The 22,373-nt window shown below is 36.6% G+C and overlaps 2 protein-coding genes across 18 annotated transcripts in view; one reads left to right on the top strand and one right to left on the bottom strand.

The window, feature by feature from the left end:
* The window catches only part of LIMCH1 (LIM and calponin homology domains 1), a 336,436-nt gene extending 332,907 nt beyond the window's left edge, over window positions 1–3,529 (top strand). For 9 of the 17 annotated variants that reach the window (XM_015597532.2, XM_015597537.2, XM_006922457.3 and 6 more), the window contains one exon: window positions 658–3,529. In XM_015597532.2, coding sequence (XP_015453018.2) covers window positions 658–683 — 26 coding nt within the window. In that variant the 3' untranslated portion in view covers window positions 684–3,529. The remainder of the gene's footprint in view (window positions 1–657) is intronic. The other 8 variants (XM_015597531.2, XM_015597533.2, XM_025040276.1 and 5 more) reach the window with 2 other exon arrangements.
* PHOX2B (paired like homeobox 2b) overlaps window positions 2,339–22,373 on the bottom strand; it is a 43,781-nt gene continuing 23,746 nt past the window's right edge. The window contains exon 6 of the mRNA XM_015597488.1: window positions 2,339–2,444. Within this exon, the coding sequence (XP_015452974.1) occupies window positions 2,339–2,444 (106 nt within the window). The remainder of the gene's footprint in view (window positions 2,445–22,373) is intronic.

The raw sequence follows: 22,373 nt of genomic DNA on the forward strand, positions 1-22,373 counted from the left end.
GGAAATGTGGCCCAAACCACTCTTCCTAAATAGCATTGCCAGATAAATACAAGATGCCCAGTTAAATGTTTTTTGACTGTTAAGTTTGAATTTCAGGTAAACAATGATTTTTTTCCTATGTATATGTCTCAAATACCGTATGTCTAGCACAAGTATATCCCAAATATCACATGGGATATACTTATGCTAAAAATTCACGTTTGTTGTTTATCTGAAATCCAAATTTTACTGGATGTTCTATATTTTTAATTGCTAAATCTAGCAATCCTGTTTTCTAGATCATACATCAAATTCCTCCTGTTGCAATGTATTTATTCTTAGAGAAAACAAAGTAAAGAAACTGAGAGAAGAATGATTATTTTCTTGTTTATTTGCCCCAGAAGACAAAGTAGAAAACTGGTTGGAGATCATACTCCTTTATAGGAAATATGAATCACTTGGGCTCCTTGTTAAGTTCTGGGATGGAGCTTAAAAGTCCACATTTCTAACAAGCTCTAGGTGATACCAGTACTGCTGCTCCTTGGACCACAATTCGAGTAGCAGGTGGCACAAGTTTCCTTCCCTAGAGGTCATGGCTAATTTGAGAAGTTTTTAAAAATATGAATCAAGAAGCATTAACAACTTCAACCAAGTGTTACTTTGATTTCTTTATCACAGGTGCTGGCCAACCCACAACCTTGTGACACGGTTTTCAAGCTTCCAGATCACTCACCATTTCTTTATTGAGAATGTCTCCTGGCAGTTGTCTATCAGAATCCCAGGTTCAGGGGCTTCTCAGCATTCATCTACTTTCTGAAAAGCTATTCTAAAAGATGGTATCTGTTCTTTTGTAGCACAGTGTTTGTGTTTTTCCTGTTGTCGTTGTTTTGTTTTGGTTTGGGTTTTTTGCATTTGTGCAGTATACACACAAAAAATTAAATTTTAATGATTCTGAATAGTTCAAAAAAGGGTCTTAGCATGGTCAAATAGGCTTATGGTTTAAAACGTGTTATTCTCTTCTTTGAGAGTTAATGAGATAAATGATTCAATAAACGTGTTTTGTTTTAGTATTTCTAGGAATTAAACATTTTATGTTTATAAAATTGAGCTGCAGAAAGTACAAGAATTGCCAAGTTGAGACATGTGGTCTTCTAAGACAAAAGCATAAAATTATGCATTTCAGAAACTAAAAATCACATCATAAAGCTCTGACCTGTAACTCGTTTTTAATGCAAAGACACTAGTCTGATAATATATACTGTAGTTGCGAAACATTTGTGTTACTTACCTTTTGAGGTAGAAGTCATACCAATAAATTATTACACCGTTAGTATTAGGTTTTATGTACTTTGGAAGTTATGTCATTAATAGAGATTGGTCCATCAAATAAAGAGAACCCTTGCAATATCAACTAGACTTACACTCTGGGACATTGCCCAAGGGTAGGAAGAAACCAGAGGGAAATATTTTAGTCATCACTTCCAACATTATTACCAAAATCTGTGAGGAAGTTTAATCTTCAAAAGCATGATGGGTCACTGCTAGCCATAAGGGCTTTGTTGCTTGCTTCTTTTCAGGCTCTAGATTCAATAAGAGACTCAATATAAGACATATGGAAGCTCTCATCGAGATCAGTCCATCATTAGATGAGACCACTGCTTTCCCTTGCCTGCAAGTTCTCCTTGAGGGCCTGAAACACAGGTGTCTAAAGAAAAGCGTTAAGTTCATCCTAATAGAATCCAAATGACATACGATGTGATAAGCAGGTGGTGTATGATCAAGAACCTACAGTCATATACACCCCACCCACTCCAATGGATATCTGCTCTCTTTCATTCTCCTACATCACCAACTCTCTTTACTATCAAGAATTCTGGACCTTGCTCATGGAGACATTTAGAGAGGAACTCCTGTGCAGAGCTGGTTAATTTTTACCCTGTGTGATGAGTTTCTGCTGACCAAGAAGAGAATCAAGTTACTAAAAAAAATTGTGTTTTAAATCTCCAGGCTGTTTTCTTTTAAGACTGGGGAGGGGAATTATTTATTCTGCCTTAAAATAATGGCAAATAAGTGAAGATGACATTTTGTGAATGTAGACTATGGATATCCTCCTAATAGGTTAATGTAGTCATAAAAGGAGATCGAGTAGATGGTTTTCTGTTATAAAAGCAATAATTTTTTTGTGTCTTATTGAGTATGGCTAGCAGTTATTTATTTACGTGCTAGATGGTTCTCTGCATGCAGATTCTATGTAAGTGCAGAAATTTTCTCAGCCACTTGAGGTGTTTTGACCATTTTGTCATCTGGGTGAACTGCTGTTAGATTGAAATTTACACATCATTTCATTAAAAATTGTGCCTTAGAAAATGCGAAGCTGTTGCACAGTCGATGATGAATTGTAGGTGCAGTGCATTGAGGAGAGCTGAAGTCGCTTCCAAGTTCCTGACTTCTCGTGGAGATATTTTCTGTTTCACAGGGGGAAAAAATTAAACAGAAAAAAAAAATAGAAAAATTTAAAAAGAAAAAAGTTTTAAAAATTTACAGATTAAGTTCAATATTTTGATTAACCACCTGCATGTTTTATTAAATATTTTGATAATGTGGATGTTTACACTTTGCATGATATTAGCAGAATACTTTACCAGAAATAATGCACAAAACATGTACAATATGATCATTCATAACCGGTTTTTATAGAATACTTTTTACATGTGGAACTTCATCCGTTATGTGAGGATTATATGAATATTGCACATTCTCTTCTGGTTTCACAAACCCATTTATACATATTTCTTAGTAAGACTCATTGTACATGTATTGAAGCTAGAATCAAGTCAAGAAAAATAAAGCCCATTCTCCGACTGCGAAATGTGCTTTCCCATAATGAACAATAGGCACCAGCACAGAATAATCTCCAACATTTTCTAAATTCTAATTGCCAACTGTTTCTATTTATATTTGATTTATATTTCATTTGCAGTCTGTTACATGGCAGCTCAGGCAGACTAGATCTTGTTTTTTCCAATGCAGCATAATGAGTATGATCTATTTCTTTTCAAATAATCTTTGAGATCACAGGGAAAAAAAAATGTTCTACTCTGCTGAGCCGCAATGTAAATGTGTTTGCTTAGAAAACAGATGAAGCAAGTGAATGATTTATTGTTCCTGAGGAAGTAGATCTGATTTTTTTTTCATACTCCAAAAGCTAGTCCCTACTCTTTCTTAAGAAAAATGGGTAACTGGTTTTCACTAGCAAACTTTCATGATGTTTCCTCATTCTTTCTATGTAGTGTTATTAATGCAATACATATTGTAGTTACTCTATACACAGTGTAAGACTTAACAAACTGAAATGCTCCACCTCATATGTGAGTCTGTCCAAAAGATGTTACTGTTCTGGGTGGGCCAATGTTCTATATCAGTTACATTAACCTTCATTTAAAATATTTATTCTAAAATGCCTCTGAGAAATAGTAAAAAATATTAAGTTGTCTAAAATGCAACAGCTTTTATAGTAAATGTACATTTATAAATAAAATACTCAAATCAACTTTGTATTCCATTGTTTTGTTTTGTTTTGTTTTGTTTTTTGGAAGAGGTCAGGTAGATTTTTTAGTTGAGGAAGAGAGAGTCAAACTCTCTTATAGCTTTTCGTCCAGGGTGACAGAGTCAAATGACAGCAATGATGCATATTTACATATGCATATTATGCATTTTGGGGGTCAATTATTTAAGGCAACTCTAATTAACCAGCTGGTTGTAGGAGTCACTAAGGAATTGCCTTTCACTGAAGGATTCAAACGCCTCGATGATACACACAACAACCAGGAGAGACCACGCAAGTGCCAGTGGAAATTATCCGAAACAACCAAATGATGGTCAGCTTCTAGCACTGGCTAGAAAACACCAAGCTTTTTAAAATCACCATATTCTGCCACTTTCCCCAGCTCTGTGCCAAGATTCCCTCATATACACTCCATTTCACTGAGGGCCTTTTTCTCCATTGTTGAACCAGGGAATAAATATGCTGTGAAACGGTGGCATCCTGTGATACTGTTAGCTTTCCAAAACACACCTGTGTCTTGCCTGGTACTCTGTCCCAAATTCGTAAATGGTGGTAATAGCAAGCAAAATCTTTGAAAATTTCTGTCGCTGTAAGATGCAATATTCTAATTGCCACCACAAGTTGTATTCTGCCTCTTCGCAAAGTTTGGTAGGCAGTTAGTAGTTGCTGCTGTTTCCATAGAAAAGTGAATTCTTTGACTTTCATAACAGTTTTAGTGGCTATCAGAGTAGTTTAGTATATTCATTGTTAAATGAAAGTCCATTTAATACAAAACACTTCAAAATGAAGAAAAATATTGTTAATCTAATATGTGATCTATAAAGAATGTCTTTATTAAAAACATTTTACCTCAGATATTTTAAACTAGCTTTCTTTCCACTGGCTTTTTCAAGACCTATGGACTCCTTTTAAGTGTGCTAATCTAGACCACAAAAGAATTCCTCTCCGTTTTTTGGCTTTATCCAAGTCATGGGTTACCAACTCAACCGACTAGAGGGACCAGTTAGACATTGTAAGTGAGAACCAGAGCGGATAATAAAGAGTAGCGTGGACTATGGCAAACTGGGAAGAGCACAGTTCTCTCTCAAGAAGGTGGCAACTAGCTGGCTCCAACCAGTTGTTTTCATATGAAATCTCTAGCTTTTTAAATATTACAGCAATTCAAAACAGCTTCCAACACAATGCCAATTAAAATTGTGAGGCTCCAAAAAATATATCTGCAAGTCTAATTTCATTCTCAGGCCACCAGTTTGCAACCTATAGCTGAATCTCCTCTTTGCTTTTCTGTCAGGTATTACTACCTTGTTCGGCTGTGAGTCCTTTCATTTGACAAATATATCAAGAAATGGCCATGAAAAATATTTACTTTCTGAGTGTTGGGTCATTAAAGAAAGAAGCTAAAAGAGCCATTAGTCAGCAGGTATTGCTACAGTCCATAAAACTTTTAGATAGCATTATTTGTGTATTTTCATCAGTGATGGCGAGTTTACAAGCACCCACGTTCGGTGTTTTGCCGAACCATGCCCTTCCCCTTGATAGTTTCCTTCTTTCTTCTGAGTGATTCAAAAGACAGAATATTGCCTTGGCCATTTTTAGACATTTACTCTTTCATGTGAATTTTAGGATAAGCTGTAAAGTTTCTCTAATATGCCTCTTGGGATTTTGATCAAAATTAAATTTATAGGACTATAATTTTCTAATTGGTACTGTTAGCATCCAAGAATATCACTGATTTTTTCATGTTATTCTTAGACCCAGAAACTTTGCTGAACTCCCTTATTTTATTACATTGTTCATCATTTCTCTTGGATTTTTCTATGTAGCAATCATTATCTACAAAAAGAAAAGATTATTTCATCTCTTTCCAGTTATGTCTTCATTTTTTCATGTCTTATTGTATTGTTAAGATGTCTAGTAAATGGTGATAATGGGCATCCCTGTCTCACATTGTTATTTAATGGCCAAAAAGAAATGAAAACATCCTAGATGGCTAGGGAAATAGTTGTGAAAATCATGGTACATTATAATGACATTCTGTCATTGAAAATTTGTGTTTTCAAAAACATTCGAAGTATTTAAAAAAACACAAATTGCTACATAAAGTCATGGTATCACATGATACATATCATGATTCAAGTTTTGTAAGTAAAATGTCACGTTTTGCGACATTATATAAGTAACTCAAGTGTCCTCAGTTTTCAAGACTTACAGGATTGAGCTTCCCATAATATCCAAATGTAAATCCATGCCCCATCCTACAGGGCTATATACTCATTTATTCTGGCCCTCTCTGCTGTTATTTCCGAAGATCTTCAGCGCACCCTGGTTTTTGTTTTCCACTCTCTATGCCTGACCACTTCCTCAGGCTGCTGCTTCAGTCAACTTCACTGATTTCATCATTCCTTCTATACTTAAGCCCTAAACTTGGATACAACCCATCACTCCTTTATTCTTCAGAGACCAGCTAACAGATGACTCTGTGGTTTAATAAACTTAAATATGACTTGAGGATAGCATGGCCAAATTATAAGGCAAGAAAGAAAAACAAATTGAAATTCGTGTATCATCGCTCTTAAAATCATTGGCCTATTCACAGGAAACTAGATCCTTCCTTCTGCCTTAGCTCCTGGCCTCTGGCCTGCTGCTGCACTGAGGGACACACTCCTTTCAACTAGAGTTTGCTTTCTCTCTCTATCTTCTCATTCCCCATCCCTGCCTCTTGGAATGCATCTTTGTATCTGAACATGCTAAAGGAATCAGAATCAAGCCAACTAAGATTCCAGTTATTTAGAGCTACACTCCGCCCACAATGAAGGCAGCCTGTACCTTACTAAACAACTCAGTTAATATCAGTCTAAAGAAGGAGCACAGACTATGGATTTGCAATGTCCAGTTTCAAATTCAACTTCATCCCTTTCTACCTTGTAACCTTGGGGAAGACTTTTATCCTCTCTTTACCTTGTTTTCTTTACCTGCATAATGAGAATAATAATAGAACATATCCTATAGTGGTTATTAATAACATTAATATAATGCATTTAGGTCATATTCTAGCATAAAGAAAATATTAGCAGTTTTTATTAGCATCGAGATTACCATGTATTAGTAGTAATACAGTACAAGTTGTAGAAGCACTTTATCAATATTCAAGGCTACAGTATAAAAAAACTTTTGCTGAATTTGTATCTCTATTATATTTCAATATAATATTGTATTAGTTTCAGGTGTACAACATAGTGATTAGACATTTATATAACCAATGAAGTGATCACCTCGATAAATCTAGTACCCACCTGACACCATACATAGTTATTACTACATTATTGACTGTGTTTTTTATGCTATCCTTTACATCTATATGACTATGTTGTAACTACCAATTTGTGCTTCTTAATCCCTTCTCTTTTTTTTAATCCATCCTCCCAAACCCCCTCCCATCTGGCAACCATCAAAATGTTTTCTGTATCCATGAGTTTATTTCTGTTTATTTATTTTTTTCTTTAGGTTCCACATATAAGTGAAATCATATGTCATTTGTCTTTCTCTGTCTTAATCCACTCAACACAATACCCTACAGATCCATCCATGTTGTTGCAGATGGTGAGACTCCATTTCTTTTTTTTATGACTAAATAATAGTCTATTGTCTATACGTATCACCTCTTTTTTATTCATTCATCCATTGATGGATACCCAGGTCACCTCCTTATCTTGGCTATTGTAAATAATGCTGCAATGAACATATGGATTCACATGTCCCTTCAAAGTAGTGTTTTGGGTTTCTTAAGGTAAATACCCAGAAGTGGGATTACTGGATCCTCTCTTGTTATAGCCTTTCTTTTAAAGTCTATTCCATCTGGTATAAGTATTGCTACCCTAGTTTTTTGTTTTTCTTTGTCTCTATTTTGATGAAATATCTTTTTCCATCTCTTTACTTTCAGTCTCTCTGTGTCTTTTGATATGAAGTGAGTCTCTTATAGGCAGCATATGTAAGGGTCTTATTTTCTTATCCATCCAGTCACCCTATCTTTTGATTAGAGTTTTAATCCATTTACATTTAAAGTAATTGTTGATAGATAAGTTATTGCCATTTCATTATTTATATTTCGATCTATTTTTTCTTTTTAAAGAAATTCTTCTAACATTTCTTGTAATATTGGTTTAGTGGTAATGAACTCCTTTAGCTTTTACTTGTCTGAGAAGCTCTTTATCTGTCCTATGATTCTAAATGATAGCTTTGCTGGGTAGAGTAGTCTTGGTTGTAGGTCATTGTTTTTCATAACTTTGAATATTTCATGTCAATCTCTTCTGGCCTGCAGAGTTTCTGTTGAGAAATCAGCTGATAGTCTTATGAGAGCTCCCTTGTAGTTAACTAACTGCTTTTCTCTTGCTGCTTTAAGATTCTCTGTTTGTCTTTAAGCTTTAACATTTTAATTATAATGTGTCTTGGTGTGGGCCTCTTTGGGTTCTTCTTATTTGGGACTCTCTGTATTTCCTGGGTTTGTATGTCTATTTCCTTCATCAGGTCAGAGAAGTTTTCTGTCATTATTTCTTCAAATAGGTTTTCAGTTACTTGCTCTCTTCTTTCTGGTGCTCCTATGATGTGAATGTTGGTATGCTTGATGTTGTCCCAGAGGCCGCTTAAATTATCCTCATTTGGGGGGGATTTTTTTTCTTCTTGCTGTTCTGATTGGGTGTTTTCTGCTACTTTATCTTCTAAATCATTGATTCAGTCCTCTGCTTCATCTAATCTACTGTTGATTCCCTCTAATGTAGTCTTTATTTCAGTTATTATAGTCTTCATTTCTGACTTATTTTCTATCTCAATTTTTATGTTTCCTATCTCTTTGTTAAAGTTAATACTGAGTTCCTCTATTCTTCCCCTAAGTTCATTGAACATATTTATAACCAGTGTTTTGAATTCTGTATCTGGTAGATTGCTTGTCTTCATTTAGTTTAGCTTTTTTTTTTTCCTAGAGCTTTGTTTTGTTCTTTTGTTTGGGACATGTTTGTCTCCCCATTTTGGCTGCTTCCCTGTGTTTGTTTCTATGTTATAGGTAGGACAACTATGTCTCCCACTCTTAGTAGAGTGGCTTTATGTACTTGGTGTCCTGTGGGGCCTGGTGGCACAGTATTCCTTGGTCACTTAAGCTAGGTGTTCCAGGTGTGTATTTTGTGTGGATTGTGTGTGCCCTTCTGTTGTAATTGAGCCTTGCTTGCTGTTTGTACACCAGTGGGAGGAAATGACTCTCAAGCTGATTGGTTGTGAGGACTGACTGGTGAGGGGGTGACCCTATGGAGCAAAAGTCACTTTAGCAGGGCTCTACTGCCTATACTATCTGTCCTTTGGGTGTGTCATCTTCAGATGCCACCCTCAATGGTGCTCCCACTCAGTCAGAACTGGACGCCAGGTGTGCCAGCCCTGAGGACTCCTGGGAGGGATTTTGCCACAGGCCAAGTTCAGCCACAGCCTATGCCCTGCCCAGCGCCACCTGACAAGTCACCAAGCAATCCACAGATGGCCTCCACCCATGCTGGACTTAGAGGTGCCTTGAGAGACCAAGCCGTAAACCAAGGCCAGCTGCCACTAGTGCTGGGCTTGAGACTGCTCAATAAGAGATATGGGCACACCCAGGCCAGATGTTCTTTGTTTGGGCTTTGTGAACCTTTGAGAGATTTTAGGAAAGTCCACAGCATAAGCCAAGACAGGCCATTTGTACGGAAAATCCACTGGAAGAAGCCTTGGTGGGCCTGCATGTTGGGTGTGGCGGGGTCTCAGGGAATCACCTGAATGGGGTGACCTGTGTTGGCCAGGTTTATGGAGACTCAGGTATGGTAGCCTCCTGCATTTGCACACTGGGAGCAGGGAGGGCTCGACAAAAGAACAGTGGATTCTGCCAGCACTCTGTCTGGGAGAGAGCTGCCCGTTCAGCTCTCTCCCTGAATCCGGACAACCCAGTTCCTCTCCATATGTCCTTGGCACTTTTTGAGCAGCTGCCCCAGCACTGAAGTTCAGAGTGAGTGAGTCCATTAGTGAGTAAGTCTATATGTGGGCCCTTTAAGAGGAACGTCTGCCACTCCTGCAGCCCTCTGTCTCAGTCAGCCACAATTTTTGCTGGTTTTAACAGCCAGAAGTTGTAGAGACTTCTCTTCCCATAGTGGAACCCTGAGGGGACCTCTGCAGTCAAGATATCCCTCCCAATTTTCAACCGCTAGAGGCAGGTATGGAGACCAGTCCATTCCATGTCCTTGCCCCTCCTACCAGTCTCGAGATGGCCTCTTCTGTGTGTCCCCAGTTGTAATACTTCTGTTCAGCTAGACTTCAAGCAACTCTCAATAATGGTTGTTCTGTAGTTTAGTTGTAATTTTTATGTGGTCATGAGAGGAGTCAAGCACAGTGTTTACCTACTCTGCCATCTTGACTGGACCTCTCTCAGTAGCAGTTATTTCTAGTTAGTGAGGTTATGAATGATTTTTATTTTATCTGCATGTTTTTGTGTGTTTTGCCCACAGTAACCATCTATTGCTTTTATAATAAAAAAAGAACATTTTATATACACCAGATAAGACAATTTATTAGAATTTATTTGATTACCAAAATTCTACAATGAATATAATCTAGGTTTGAATAAAGAGATCATTCATCTGGGTATTCAGTCCTAGCAGAGCCTTGCCATCATGTGGCCATGTTGCTGCTCTGGGAGTGGCCTGTGAGCTTTACAGCTGCAGCCCCTTAACACAGATAATTAGAGATCTATTCTCATGAGGCAGGCTCAGCTCTTAACACAAACTTGTAGCTGACACCAGATCCCTACCTACATTTGCAGTTTTTGTGTGCAGTGTTTATTCTCACCTTAAAAGTGAGTTGCAAAAAATGCTTCCATAAAACTTACGTCAGGCATCTAAAACTACAATGTTACATTTTCCAAGTTTATTATGACTTCGTATTTATATAGCAGAATGTACTTTAAGATAGGAAAAAGGATCCAGCTAAAGATTATGGTAAACGTCCTCTGCCCTTAGAAATACAATTAAGATGAATCAAAGCTTCTGATTTTGAATCAGATCTGCTCTTCTTGAGAGAATAGCTTTGGGGCCTTTTTCCATTCTACTATTCCTTGGAAAAAATGACAAAGTTCATCTTACTGGATTTTGTCATGGAATAGAATCCTAGAAACATCCTATAGCAAAGGTTGACAAAGGGTAAGCAGATAATAGACTCCCAGAAAAATGGTAATTTGGCAGGAAGGAGCATTCCCAAACTGCATTCCTCAGATATGTTATAGGAAATGCTCTTCCAGAAAAAGATTTCATAGCCAAAAATGTGTGGAAAGCACTGCATATCTTTTTTTCTTAGAGATATAGAATGCACGTTAAGGGCCTGAGCTAAGCTAGTCATCCATTTAAATTTATTAAACCCATGTTTTCCTAAATATATTTCATCAAGAAACTATTGCAGACTATTCTTAACATTCTCTGACACTTGGATTCCACAGAACACACTTTGGGAAACATTGATTGAACAATTACATTTGGGAAATCACATAAGTAACTTAATAATATGCAGACATAGTTTTTAAATTCTTAGACCATTTTTTTTATTCTTGATGCCAAACCACAAGGATGGCAACAAAGAAACAAGCTGGGATTCTTACATTTGGAATTATAAAGTAGAAAATGGAGGTGCATGTGAGGTAAGGGCCAGGACAGCTGTGGGAATGGCTAGAATTCATTAGCATTCTTTAAACGCCTAAGAAATTTCCAATGCAAAGTAGTGCATTCATTAGGAATCCTGTCAAGAATACGATTGAACTACTCATTTCTCAGTGCAGGAGTAAATACTCTCAAATAAAGTTTTTGTGGCATGTCAAGAAACTGAATATTAAAGGAAAGAATAATGTGTCTTTACTCTCTCTTACCCTCTCCCAGCCCTCAGGAGAGAAAGTTCCAAAACTTGTAGCCAAAAATCTCAAGTATTGATTGCACCATGGGCAAAGATTTCCAGAGGGCAGGTGGACCTCAACCTATATTAGAAAGTATACAACCACCTTACACTGAATTTAGGAGAACAGGCAACTGGTATGAGTTAGTATTGGAAAAGTTTTATCAGATAATTTATTCTGATAAAGTAAAAAACGTATTGCCTTTCAGAAAGCCAGTGAAAGGATGTTTGTAAATTCTGATATTTGTTGTCTATTTGACCAGCTAAATTAGATTCTATTCTGGTTTTGGTAAAGCATTCGCAGCAGTTCCCAGCTTCAGTGTCATTGATCTTCATCCTCTGATATAGAATTTAAGAATTATTTCTTACTCTTTAAATTGAACCAGTATGTGAATCAGTATACTTTTTATGTGATTCAAAGAAGAAAAGTATGAGTAACATAAATAAGGAGACTATTTGATAATCTCACAATCTCACTTTCTCTAATATCTCTCAGAAAGGGCTCCAATAAAAGCAGTGAAATTTCTAACAGCTTTAAAGTTACTATAGTATCCTTCACTGCTTGTCATAAAAGAAACCAGAATGAGGAATTTTGAATTCACTGTCTCCCAGAGCATCTATAGTGAAAAGTCTTTTGCCTTCCCAACATCGATTCTGTGGTCATGTTGTTTAGATGGGAATAGTGCCTCCATCAGTTCCAGGGTTGAGGTTTGATTGCTAGAAGCCATAGATATTATTTCAAATGACCTCCATTTAAGCCAATTAATGGGAGGAATCTCAGAACTTTTGTTAGTTATTTGAGGAAAACACTTTCTCTTTGTCTAGATAAGAAAGAGAAAGTAAGTAGACCTAATTGTGATGACAGATGTCTTATAACCTCAGGGGGCGCAGCCTCAGAGTGAAGCCTACCTTGTACATGATAGATGTAGATGAATAGATGGAAGAAACAGAGTCCACAGTGACATCACTAAGCTCCAGACTAACCAGTTCTGGAACTCATATCACTGCATTTTCATGAAACAAATTTCGTTAATCCAATCTGATTTGGTTTTTCTGTTACTTGGAATGGAAAGCTTCCTAATTGAAATTTAGGCTATGGCACAGTCATAAAATCACATTAAAATGAGCATAGGTGCTTACAATTCTATCCCTGGTAGTTCTTGGGTTTTTTAAAAATTAATATTATGCTTATTTTAAGATCACAATTTAATATGTTCTATATTTTTTTTCTTAATAACACTTTTCCTGCCTTTAATATCATTGGTTTACCTTTCTTCTTATTTAGTCTTCCTCAACACCAGCCTCCTGACTCCCTCATTCAGGGGGAAACAAAAACAGAAGGAAGAAGTTTGATATCTCTTTTTAACTCAAGACAGTTACTTCCACGTCATAGAAATTCTAGAAAGTTGCATTTATTCACAGGGGCCAACAGCTCTCCTGTTTACAAAGGGTCTACATAAACAAGAAAGTCTAGTCACTCCTCAGAATAACCAAGTAATAGGAAATACATGTGTCCCAGCACAATTTTGTTAAAAAGCAAATAAATCGGCAGATGTGGTCAAATCAAAATCCATGTTTTCTCCCTAGAAATCTAATACTGTGTTTCTTTGATTTTCTAAAAATCATATCACATCCTCAGTCGACCCTTCCTAGAGAAGGAAGGCTAACTGATATGGAAAAAGATTATTATATTTAGTATTCATCTATTGAAGCATGGGTTGAGGGACCTCTATAGACAGGTTTCTCATAGGGCCTTTGGAAAACACATCACTGTCGTTTTCCTTCTTCACGCCACAAGGCAAAACTCCAATTGACAATACTGGGCCAAAACACCAGAAAAATGAATTACATATATAAGAGGACACAGAAGTACTTAATCCAGAGAGATTCATACTATTTATTTCAGAGCCAAGATGATCCCCTTTAGCAACCTATGCAGGTGTCAGTAGGCTAAACAGCAGAGTTAGCAAGCATTTAAAAGTTATTTCTACTTGTTGTCTAACCCCATTTGATTGTCTTAGTGTATCTATCTTCTAGACTGCACTTTTATTTCAGATGACCATGAATGTTCCAAGTAGACTCATTGCAGCCACCTTGCTTAAAGACTGTGAGGCTCTTTGAAAATCAAGCTGCAAGGGAAAAAATTGGTTGGAGAAACATTGAATCGGAGAAATCTTCTCTTTGCAGAGCTGCTGCATGTCAAGGTTTATCCTCACTATGTTATAGTAGGAAGCAAAGAATAAATTAAGATATTTAACTGCTTAAAATTTGAGACCCAATTGCATTTAACATAGCAAATCTTGTTATCAGACCTGTGGGCTTATCTTTTGCCTGTTTGAAGTCTGGTATGTGTTAGCAAATAACATTTAAAAAAAAAAAATAGAATGTATCTGAGTTGAGTAAATAATCACTGCTACACATTCTCTGCCATATAAGATAAGATTTTGTAGGATCCAAAGAGTTTTAGAATAAGAATAAAAAATCCTTAAAATGGAGGCCAAATCTTAAAATAACCTTAGCTGCCCACCAGTGCTAGCACCAGCATGCTTTAAATTAATAGCAAGTAAATAACTGCACAGGTTCTAATTTTTATTATAGGGGGTCATCCAAACATTCAAACTACCCTTTCAAATTGGCTCTCATAATTAAAGAACCATTAAAGGCTTAGTGGTGTTCCAATAATTCTTCCAAAAAGACAGAGATGAGAGAGAGACAAAGAGAGACAGAGACAAAGAATTGGCTTTTTTGTATTTGGCCAGTGGCCCAAGTGTTAATTGAATTTTGATGATATGATGGATGTTGTACTGTATTCCAGGTCTATATGCTAAATTAACAAGGCTGCCTGCTTCATTTCCTCTTTTGAAAGCACACCAAGGTGAGTTTCTGCTAATTCTCTTACATAAAGCATGATGTGGATGACTCAAATTCTTGTTTGGTGCCTCAAGTAGTAGCCAACCTTGCCAACATCTTAATCTTAGACTTCTAGCCCTCAAAACTGTGAAGCAATAAATTTCTGGTTTTTAAAGCACCTAGTTTGTGGTACTTTGCCATGGCAGCCCTAGCAAACTAATACAATGTCCCAAGTTCTTTTATTCAAATGCTGCAATAGAACCATGGACACTCCAAGTTCAAATACAGATGTCAGACACTTTTATCTTCAGTGCTAAGCCAATTTGTCATGTTTGGGATGGAGGAAAAGTATAAAAAGGTATGGCCAGAAAGCCAAAATTTTCCCTTATTATAAGCTATCATTGACGTTTAATTGAAAATATTGAACAAAACCTCACTTGTGGCTAATGTTTACATTTCTAATCAGTGATCAAGTAAAGCACATCTTCTCTGGGTCTTCCTCAGGTGTATGATGACAGGCTTAAAAAAATAATTATTAAGGTCCCTTCTACCTCTGTGTTCTATTAATTACTATATTGTTACTTCTTGTAAAATAATATTCTCAATGCAAAACACTTTTCAGAAACCATAAAAAATTGAAGTTCACACATATTCCCAGCACCAGAGAAACCACTCTTTGGAATATAGCCTGCATCTTAATTTAATAAACAACAGTTACATGAAATGTTTATTTTCATCCAACATACTTTCAAAAGGGACTTGAGGCAGCTTCTCATAAATGCCTAATAGTTGAAAGAACTAAAGAAATTAGGCTAAAAGTAGAAGAGCTTTGTAATGAATAATAGGACCTCTTTAACGAGAAATGGTGGTGCCAACAAGAATGGCTGCAGATGACCATTAATATGTATTCCATGATGGCAGGGGCTTTCCTCGTTTGTTTGCCCCAATATTCTTTGGTGGCTACTCTAGGTGTTTTGCAGAAATTTCTCCAAAATGAGGCCAAGAGCCAATGACAGCTATCTGAAACCCTTTGGAGATGGTAAGCAACCTATTTAAGGAAACCAGTCTACCTAGCATTTTCCAGGCTACCTAATGGCAGTCAGCCAGGAGCAGAGTTATTGCTGGGGGTGACCACAATTACTAGGTATGAGTACCCTGGAAACCACTCATCTTTGAGGCATATTTGGTCTTCTAGAATGAAAGGTGAAAATATTCCCAGAACCACGTCTCTTATAGCTAATATATTCAAGTTTTTTTCAGAGTACTCAGACACTACAGGGCTTTCTGTGAAATAAACGATGTAGTGACTTTTAGGGATTAGCTTTCCTATCTAGCCTGGTGTTTGTAATGATCCAGAATCAAAGCTGCTGGCTTAATACTGAATGGTCTCTACTACAGCCTTCCAATTCGTGGATAACTATGATTTCAGAAAATTAAATTGGACTTGAGTTTTGATCTTACTTTGTCACTGAAAGTTGTACTTTGTCTCCAATAAACCATAAACTTTTTCTCTTGCCAAATATTTACTAAATTATTAAGTGGTATCCTTATCATAACTGAGTACATATTTAATAATAATTTCCTTCCACGAGTTATACTATCTATCAAGACTAAGTTTAGTTTCACACATTCATTATATATATGTTGAGCATCTTTTATGTGCTCAACACCAGGGATACAAAGTGGAATGAGATAAACATGGTTATTTTCCTTGAAGAGCCTACAGGCTAGTGGCAGTGCTAGACAAACAAATAATTACAGAACAGGACAATGAGTGTTATTCTGGGGAAGGGTGATACGGTGAGTAAGCTCAATATAAATTTGATAAATGAAAGAATTAATGAGAGACATGCGAGGCCTTGGCAAAGGAAACTAATCCAGGCTCGGAAGATCAGAGAAGGCTTCCAGGAGGAAATGATATTTAAACTGAGAACTGAAGGATGAGTAGGAATTTGAAAAGAGACAAAAAGAAGGAATGATAGGGCAGAAAATATTTTAGGTAGAAAGAAAAAGTAAAAAAAAAAAACAAGAAGTCAAGAGACCATGTGACACACAGGAGAAATTAAAATATGGAGTCACATAAGATAAGGATAGAAGATTAGCAAGGGCCAGAGCCTGCACAGATTTAGAAGCAATGTTAAAAAGATTGAATTTTAACCTAAAAACAATGGTAATCCATTGTAGGGCTTTAGGTGGCCAGCAAAGACCATAAACCGATTTGCATTTTAGATGACCCCTCTTGCTACAGGATGGATCCAATTCTAGAGAAAAGAATGATGGTAATCTGAAGTAGGCAATGGCATATAGGAAAAAAGAGAGTACTATTCAAGAAATATTTAGGAGATATAATCAAAGAGGCTGGGAGTAGAGGTGAAAGTAGAGGAGAGAAATGAAAAATGATCTCCAAGTTTCTGGGGATATGGAATTTCAATGCTCTATATTGCTATATAACAAACCACTCAACATTTAGTGACTAAATAAACAATTGTTTTATTATTTCTCATGATTTTGTCAGTTGATGGTGCTCAGCTGGATGGTTCTTCTAATTTTGCTTGTGCTCTTTCATGTGTTTGCAGTCAGATGGCAGCTTGGGCTAGAACATCCAACATGGCTTCAATCACTGGCTCAGCTGGAATGTTGAGAGAGTTGGGCTTCTCCTTTCTTTTCATGTAGACTCAGGACCTTACTGTCTTCATAGGGACTCTCCAGAAATGTAGCTGGAAATCTTAGGCGGCAGGTCAAGGCTCCCATAGTGCAAAGGTGGAAGCTGCCAGTGCCATGTCTCACTTCTGCCACATTCTATTGGTTAAAGTGGCACACAGCGCCAGGAAAATTCAATGTGGGAGAGTCTAAACAAGAGTATAAATATGGATTGGAATGTGGTTTATTAGGGCCATCTTTGGAGAAGAGCCACAATACATGGTGAGACCATTCGCTAAGGACAGGAAAACAGGAGGAGGAACAGGTTTGAAGGAAGAAGAGCTTTTAAGTTAAATTTTGAATAGATTGAGCTTGAGATGCAAGCGAGACATCCAGTGGGTAGGTAGATATGTATAGGGGCCTATCATTTAGGGCAGGAGAATGCTCTAGAGATATAGATTTGAGAGTCCTCATCATATAGTAATTGATACAGGAATGAGAGAAGAGAACTTAGGTTAAGAAACTTTGCCGGTTAAAGACAGGGACAGGGAATAAGAACCTTAAAGGCAGAGTGAGAAGATGAAGCCAAAGAAGTAGCAAGAAAATCAGGAGAGCTTTGAGTTGCATAATCTGAAGAAGGTAGGCAGAGTCAGATGCCTTCAAGGAGGTTGTAAGTGAGAATTAGCTAGGTGGTGCTGCAGTAAAAAAAAAATACCCCCTCCCAAATTATAATGGCTTTATCCTACAAGTTTATTTCCCCCTCACACTCAGCCTGCTACAGGATTCTGAAGAACATCACCCTGAACAGAGGCCTAAGGGTCTAGGATGGTTCTATTCTGTGTCTCTGTCTTCTTAAGATAAGGCCTCTACAACCATAACAGGGTAAGAGAGAGCATGGAAGGCTCACACATGCTTGTTTATGCCTTAGCACAGAAGTGACATGCATCACTGTCCTGCAGAGGTTTTGTTCAGAAGTAGGTTTCAAAATAACTGTAGAGGAAACTGGAAAACGCAGTCCTCCTGTGTATCCAGAAAAATAAAATAGAACTTAGTGATTCATAATATTGTCTTTATCACAAAGATCAAGTTAGGTGAGGACTGAAAAGTGTCTTGTGAATAGAGCAACAAAATTATCTTTGTATCCTAAGCATCTTACCATTACAGGCCCTCAAAAAAGATGTTTATTGAGATGCTTAAGCACCAACTGCACATTTAAGTGTGCCTAAATCTCATTCTGAAATAATCTCTAATAATTCTTTGAGACCTAAGGGCCTTGGCTTTTAATAACCAGCTTTCCAAGTCTATATAATAACACCCACCAAAAATGAAACATCCATAAGGTGTCTTCCATCATGATAAAAGCCAATTTGGATGAGCGTATGGCCAATCTGGCTGACTTTGCCTTTTCAGACAGTCAAAAATATGAATCATGGAGACAGTGACTGTGTGGAGGCTCTAGTCTAAGCCAGAAACTTTAATTGCATTGTCTCCTCTCATGACAAGTAATTAGAAATGACTGTTTCCTACCAGTCTGAATTATAAGATGATTATTCCTCTTTAACATTTACTGGCTGTTTGGCATTGCAAGACTGTGCTATTATTTAAAAATACAGCAATTATTGGAGAAAGTTGCCAATGAAGAGCAATTTTCCAGCTTTTAGGGTCTACTTTAGTCACAAGGAATAGGCTAAGTATGAGGGACTAAAAGGTTCCATGAAAACCTCACTTACAGGTTTTTCAGAGGGTAGTCCTGGGAATATTGGAATGCTACCATCCAAAAAAAAAAAAAACTTCCTTTTCAAAGTAGCTCTTTTCCTTATTACAAAAAGTGAGCTAGTGATGAATGAGAAAGAATATTCTGCTTCCAACAAGAAGAAATGGTCAATCAGTACTATTTAGAGAGTGAGACCAAGCCCCACCAGGGAGGAAGAATTTCAGTCTTCAGCAAATGAAATGGAAAAAGACCTGTAGAAAATCGGCTCAAGTATTTTAGGATGGTGGGTAAACATGTTGTCTTGTAGGCACAGTTTCCCTTAATGATGGGAAAGACTAAATTATTTTTTAAATGTTAATGTGGATATAAAAGATACATTTGATTACAGTTCTGCTCTTCCTCTGGCAAAAGTCAATCTAAGTTAGAAAAATAATAATGTCCAAATAATAAGAGCACGCAAGGCAAAGAAACCTTTTACAGGACAAACTCTTCATAATTGCAACTAAGAATTATTGCCGCTAATAAAAGAATGCCTTCTGCTTTCTTCATTACACATATAAAAGGAAGAAAGTTGAGTTAAAAGCCTACAATTCCAACATTTTGTTTCATCCCTGTAAAATATATTCAAGTTTCAAAAGATAGTGCGGCTCCACAAACATGGCAATTTTTTTGACATAGGTTTCTGAGCAGGCAAGGACCAGGAGAGGTAAGCTTGTACAGTCAAAGTTGTTGATCTCACTGGGTCCACAGAAGGACAGATGAAGCGTAGGGATGATCTATGCAGACCATTTGTAAAGCCATATATATAAGGACTGGCAACCAGAGGGAGGGAGGCAGACATATTTGGACATTTTGTTACAATGTAACAAGGGCTTGCAGATGGCCATGTAGTGGTCATAAGCCATCACTGTAAGCATATAATAATCTTTGATTACTGGGGCAATGAAAAAGTGGAATTGTAAAAAGCAACCAGTAAAGGAAATTGTTTTTCTCTTGCATAAGAAATGAACAGCATCTGAGGAGTGATGTTAGTGGCATAATAGAGATTTACAAAGGTGAGATGATGAGGAAGAAGTACTGGATATCTTGAGTCACTTTTGATTAACAAAATTGTGCTCACGTTGCTGATTATTGTGATGAGGTAAATGACTAGGAATGTGACAGAGCTACACCTCAGCTCCATCTGTCAGTCAAGGAGAATAAACTCAGTCATGGCTGTGTAGTTTTTCTTTAACATCGTATTTGCTTGGCTTCTAATGAGGTCTAAGGGAGTGGGGATGGGGGGAATGCATTTGTCTTTTATCATTTATGCATAAAAAAAGACAGTATAGCTAGTTTGAGTTGTCTATAGTTTCAATTGTTTCTAGACCCCATGAATGAGATAACATTAATGTAAAGAGGTGTTAAAATAAAATTTAGAAAACTTAACTTGACGTGAATATTTTATTGAGCAAGAAACAAACTGAACGGAGAGACTTCAAAACCAAAAGTGGTCAGACACTGGCTGTCAGCAGTTACAGCTCAGTTTATAAAGTATAATTTAGGAGGCACATTGTTTACACATTGTGATTGGTTACTAGAAATTTACATTCCTCTTGGGGAAGTAGCACTGCATAAACTGACTTCTTGTAGCTGACTGGATAGGAAGCTACAAGATCACACTGACATTAAGAAAGTTTAAGTTTTTTTCAAGATCAGAGTCAGAATTTGGGGGAAATTAGGACAGTTTAAGTTTTGATTATGCAGCTGTAGGTGGTGGCTTAGGGTTCTACTCAACTTGTGGCCTCCTCTTTGGTTTTTCTTTAACAGAAGTAAAAGTATGTGGGTTTGCAAAAAGTGTCCAGATGATTCAGAAGGATGAACCACCATACACATGAAAATGTGCGTTTAATACCTATTTTATACTAGTAGTTGACTATGTCCTTATTTTAATAAAGAACTTTTAAAATAACACTGTATTATAAAGTTTGAAGGTGCTAAGAGACTAGATCTTAATTGTCCCCACTACAAAAAAAACGATGATAATTTCGTAATGTGATAGAGGTGTTAGCTAATGCTTTAGCGGTAATCATATTGCAATATATAAATGTATCAAATCAACATGTACTACACCTTAAACTTACACCATGTTATATGTCAATTATTTCTCTAAATAATAAATAAGACATACTAATTAAATTTTTTTTTATTTTATATTAGTTTCAAGTATACATTGGTTAGACATTTTATTTTATATTAATTTCAAGTACATTGGTTAGACATTTATATAATTTATGAAGAGATCCCCCAATTACCTTAGCACCCATTGGGCTCTACACATAGCCCTTAAAATACTTTCGACTGTATTCCCTATGCTGTAATCTATGTCCCCAAGACCATTTTGTAACTACCAATTTGTAATTCATCCCTTACTGTTTTTATCTAGTTCCCCAATCTCCTTCCCCTCTGGCAATCACCAGATTGTCCTTTGTATATGCAAGTATGTTTTTGTTTTGTTTGTTCCTTTTGTTCATTAAGATTCCACATGTAAGTGAAATGTGGTATTTATCTTTCTCTATCTGACTTATTTCACTCAACATAATAACCTCTAGGTCCATCCATGTCATTGCAAATGCTAAAATTTCAATTTTTGTGACTGAGTAACATTTCATTGTATATATGTACCATGACTTCTTTATCCAGTCATCTATGATGGACACTTAGGTTACTTCTATACCTTGATTATTGTGAATAGCACTGCCAGGAACATAGGGGTGCATAGATCTTTACAAATTGGTGTTTTGGTTTTCTTTGGATAAATACCCAGAAGTGCAATTGCTGGGTCAAAAGGTAGTTCTGTTTTTAATTTTTTGAGGAAGACACACTAATTTTTTTAATACAAGATGTCTTACTTCCAGATTGTTGTGACTAAAAAGTTAGTTCTTTGTAACTTATAGCACACATAGAAATAATGTTAATTTATTTAATGTAGTTGAACTATCATATATTTGGGACCAAAAAAGAAGAAATTATTCATTTTTAAATTAATGATTCAACAGAAAAAATATTTAATGTGAAATAAGTATAACCTTAAATGGCTTTATTAGAAGCATATAGCATAGGGGTTTTGTAGAGATTCTGAAGGAAACTTCTGAGTGAACTGAAGCACTTGGCAATACTGGTTCCTTGTTATGTTATCTACAGTCCAGTGTTCAGCTTTTATTTTCTTTATTACTACCACCGCTATTCTTACATATATCAGACAAGATGAAGTTTTTGTGTTTTGGTTTTTGATTTTTGCCACGTTGTGATAAAAGGAGACAGCAGGTGGAAGAAGTTATATGGAAGAGAGAGAAATCGCATAGGAAAGAAAAGGAGATGCTTAAAGAATAGCTGTGTGTAGATATGGGGGAGGGGAATTAGCTCAATACAAATGATTGAGCTATAGCTGTTGAAAACAAGAGTGAGGGAGCAAAGTAGACGCAGTATGTTCATTCTTCAAGAGAAGAAAGGTAGTTAGTTGGGTGATACATGGGTTCAAACAATTCCATAGTTTTGCCAGGTGGGGCAACTGTCTTAGTGTGGCTTGGTTGCTGTCCCTAGTGACCTTTAAGTGGGTAAGAAAATTTTTTTTTTAAAGTGCAGCAATTTATTTGTGTTATATGATTCTGTAAGTAAGGATTTTGTAACTCGAGAAGTCTTTGT

This window comes from Pteropus alecto, unplaced genomic scaffold, assembly GCF_000325575.1.
Source record: "Pteropus alecto unplaced genomic scaffold, ASM32557v1 scaffold57, whole genome shotgun sequence".
Classification (NCBI taxonomy): Eukaryota; Metazoa; Chordata; class Mammalia; order Chiroptera; family Pteropodidae; genus Pteropus; species Pteropus alecto.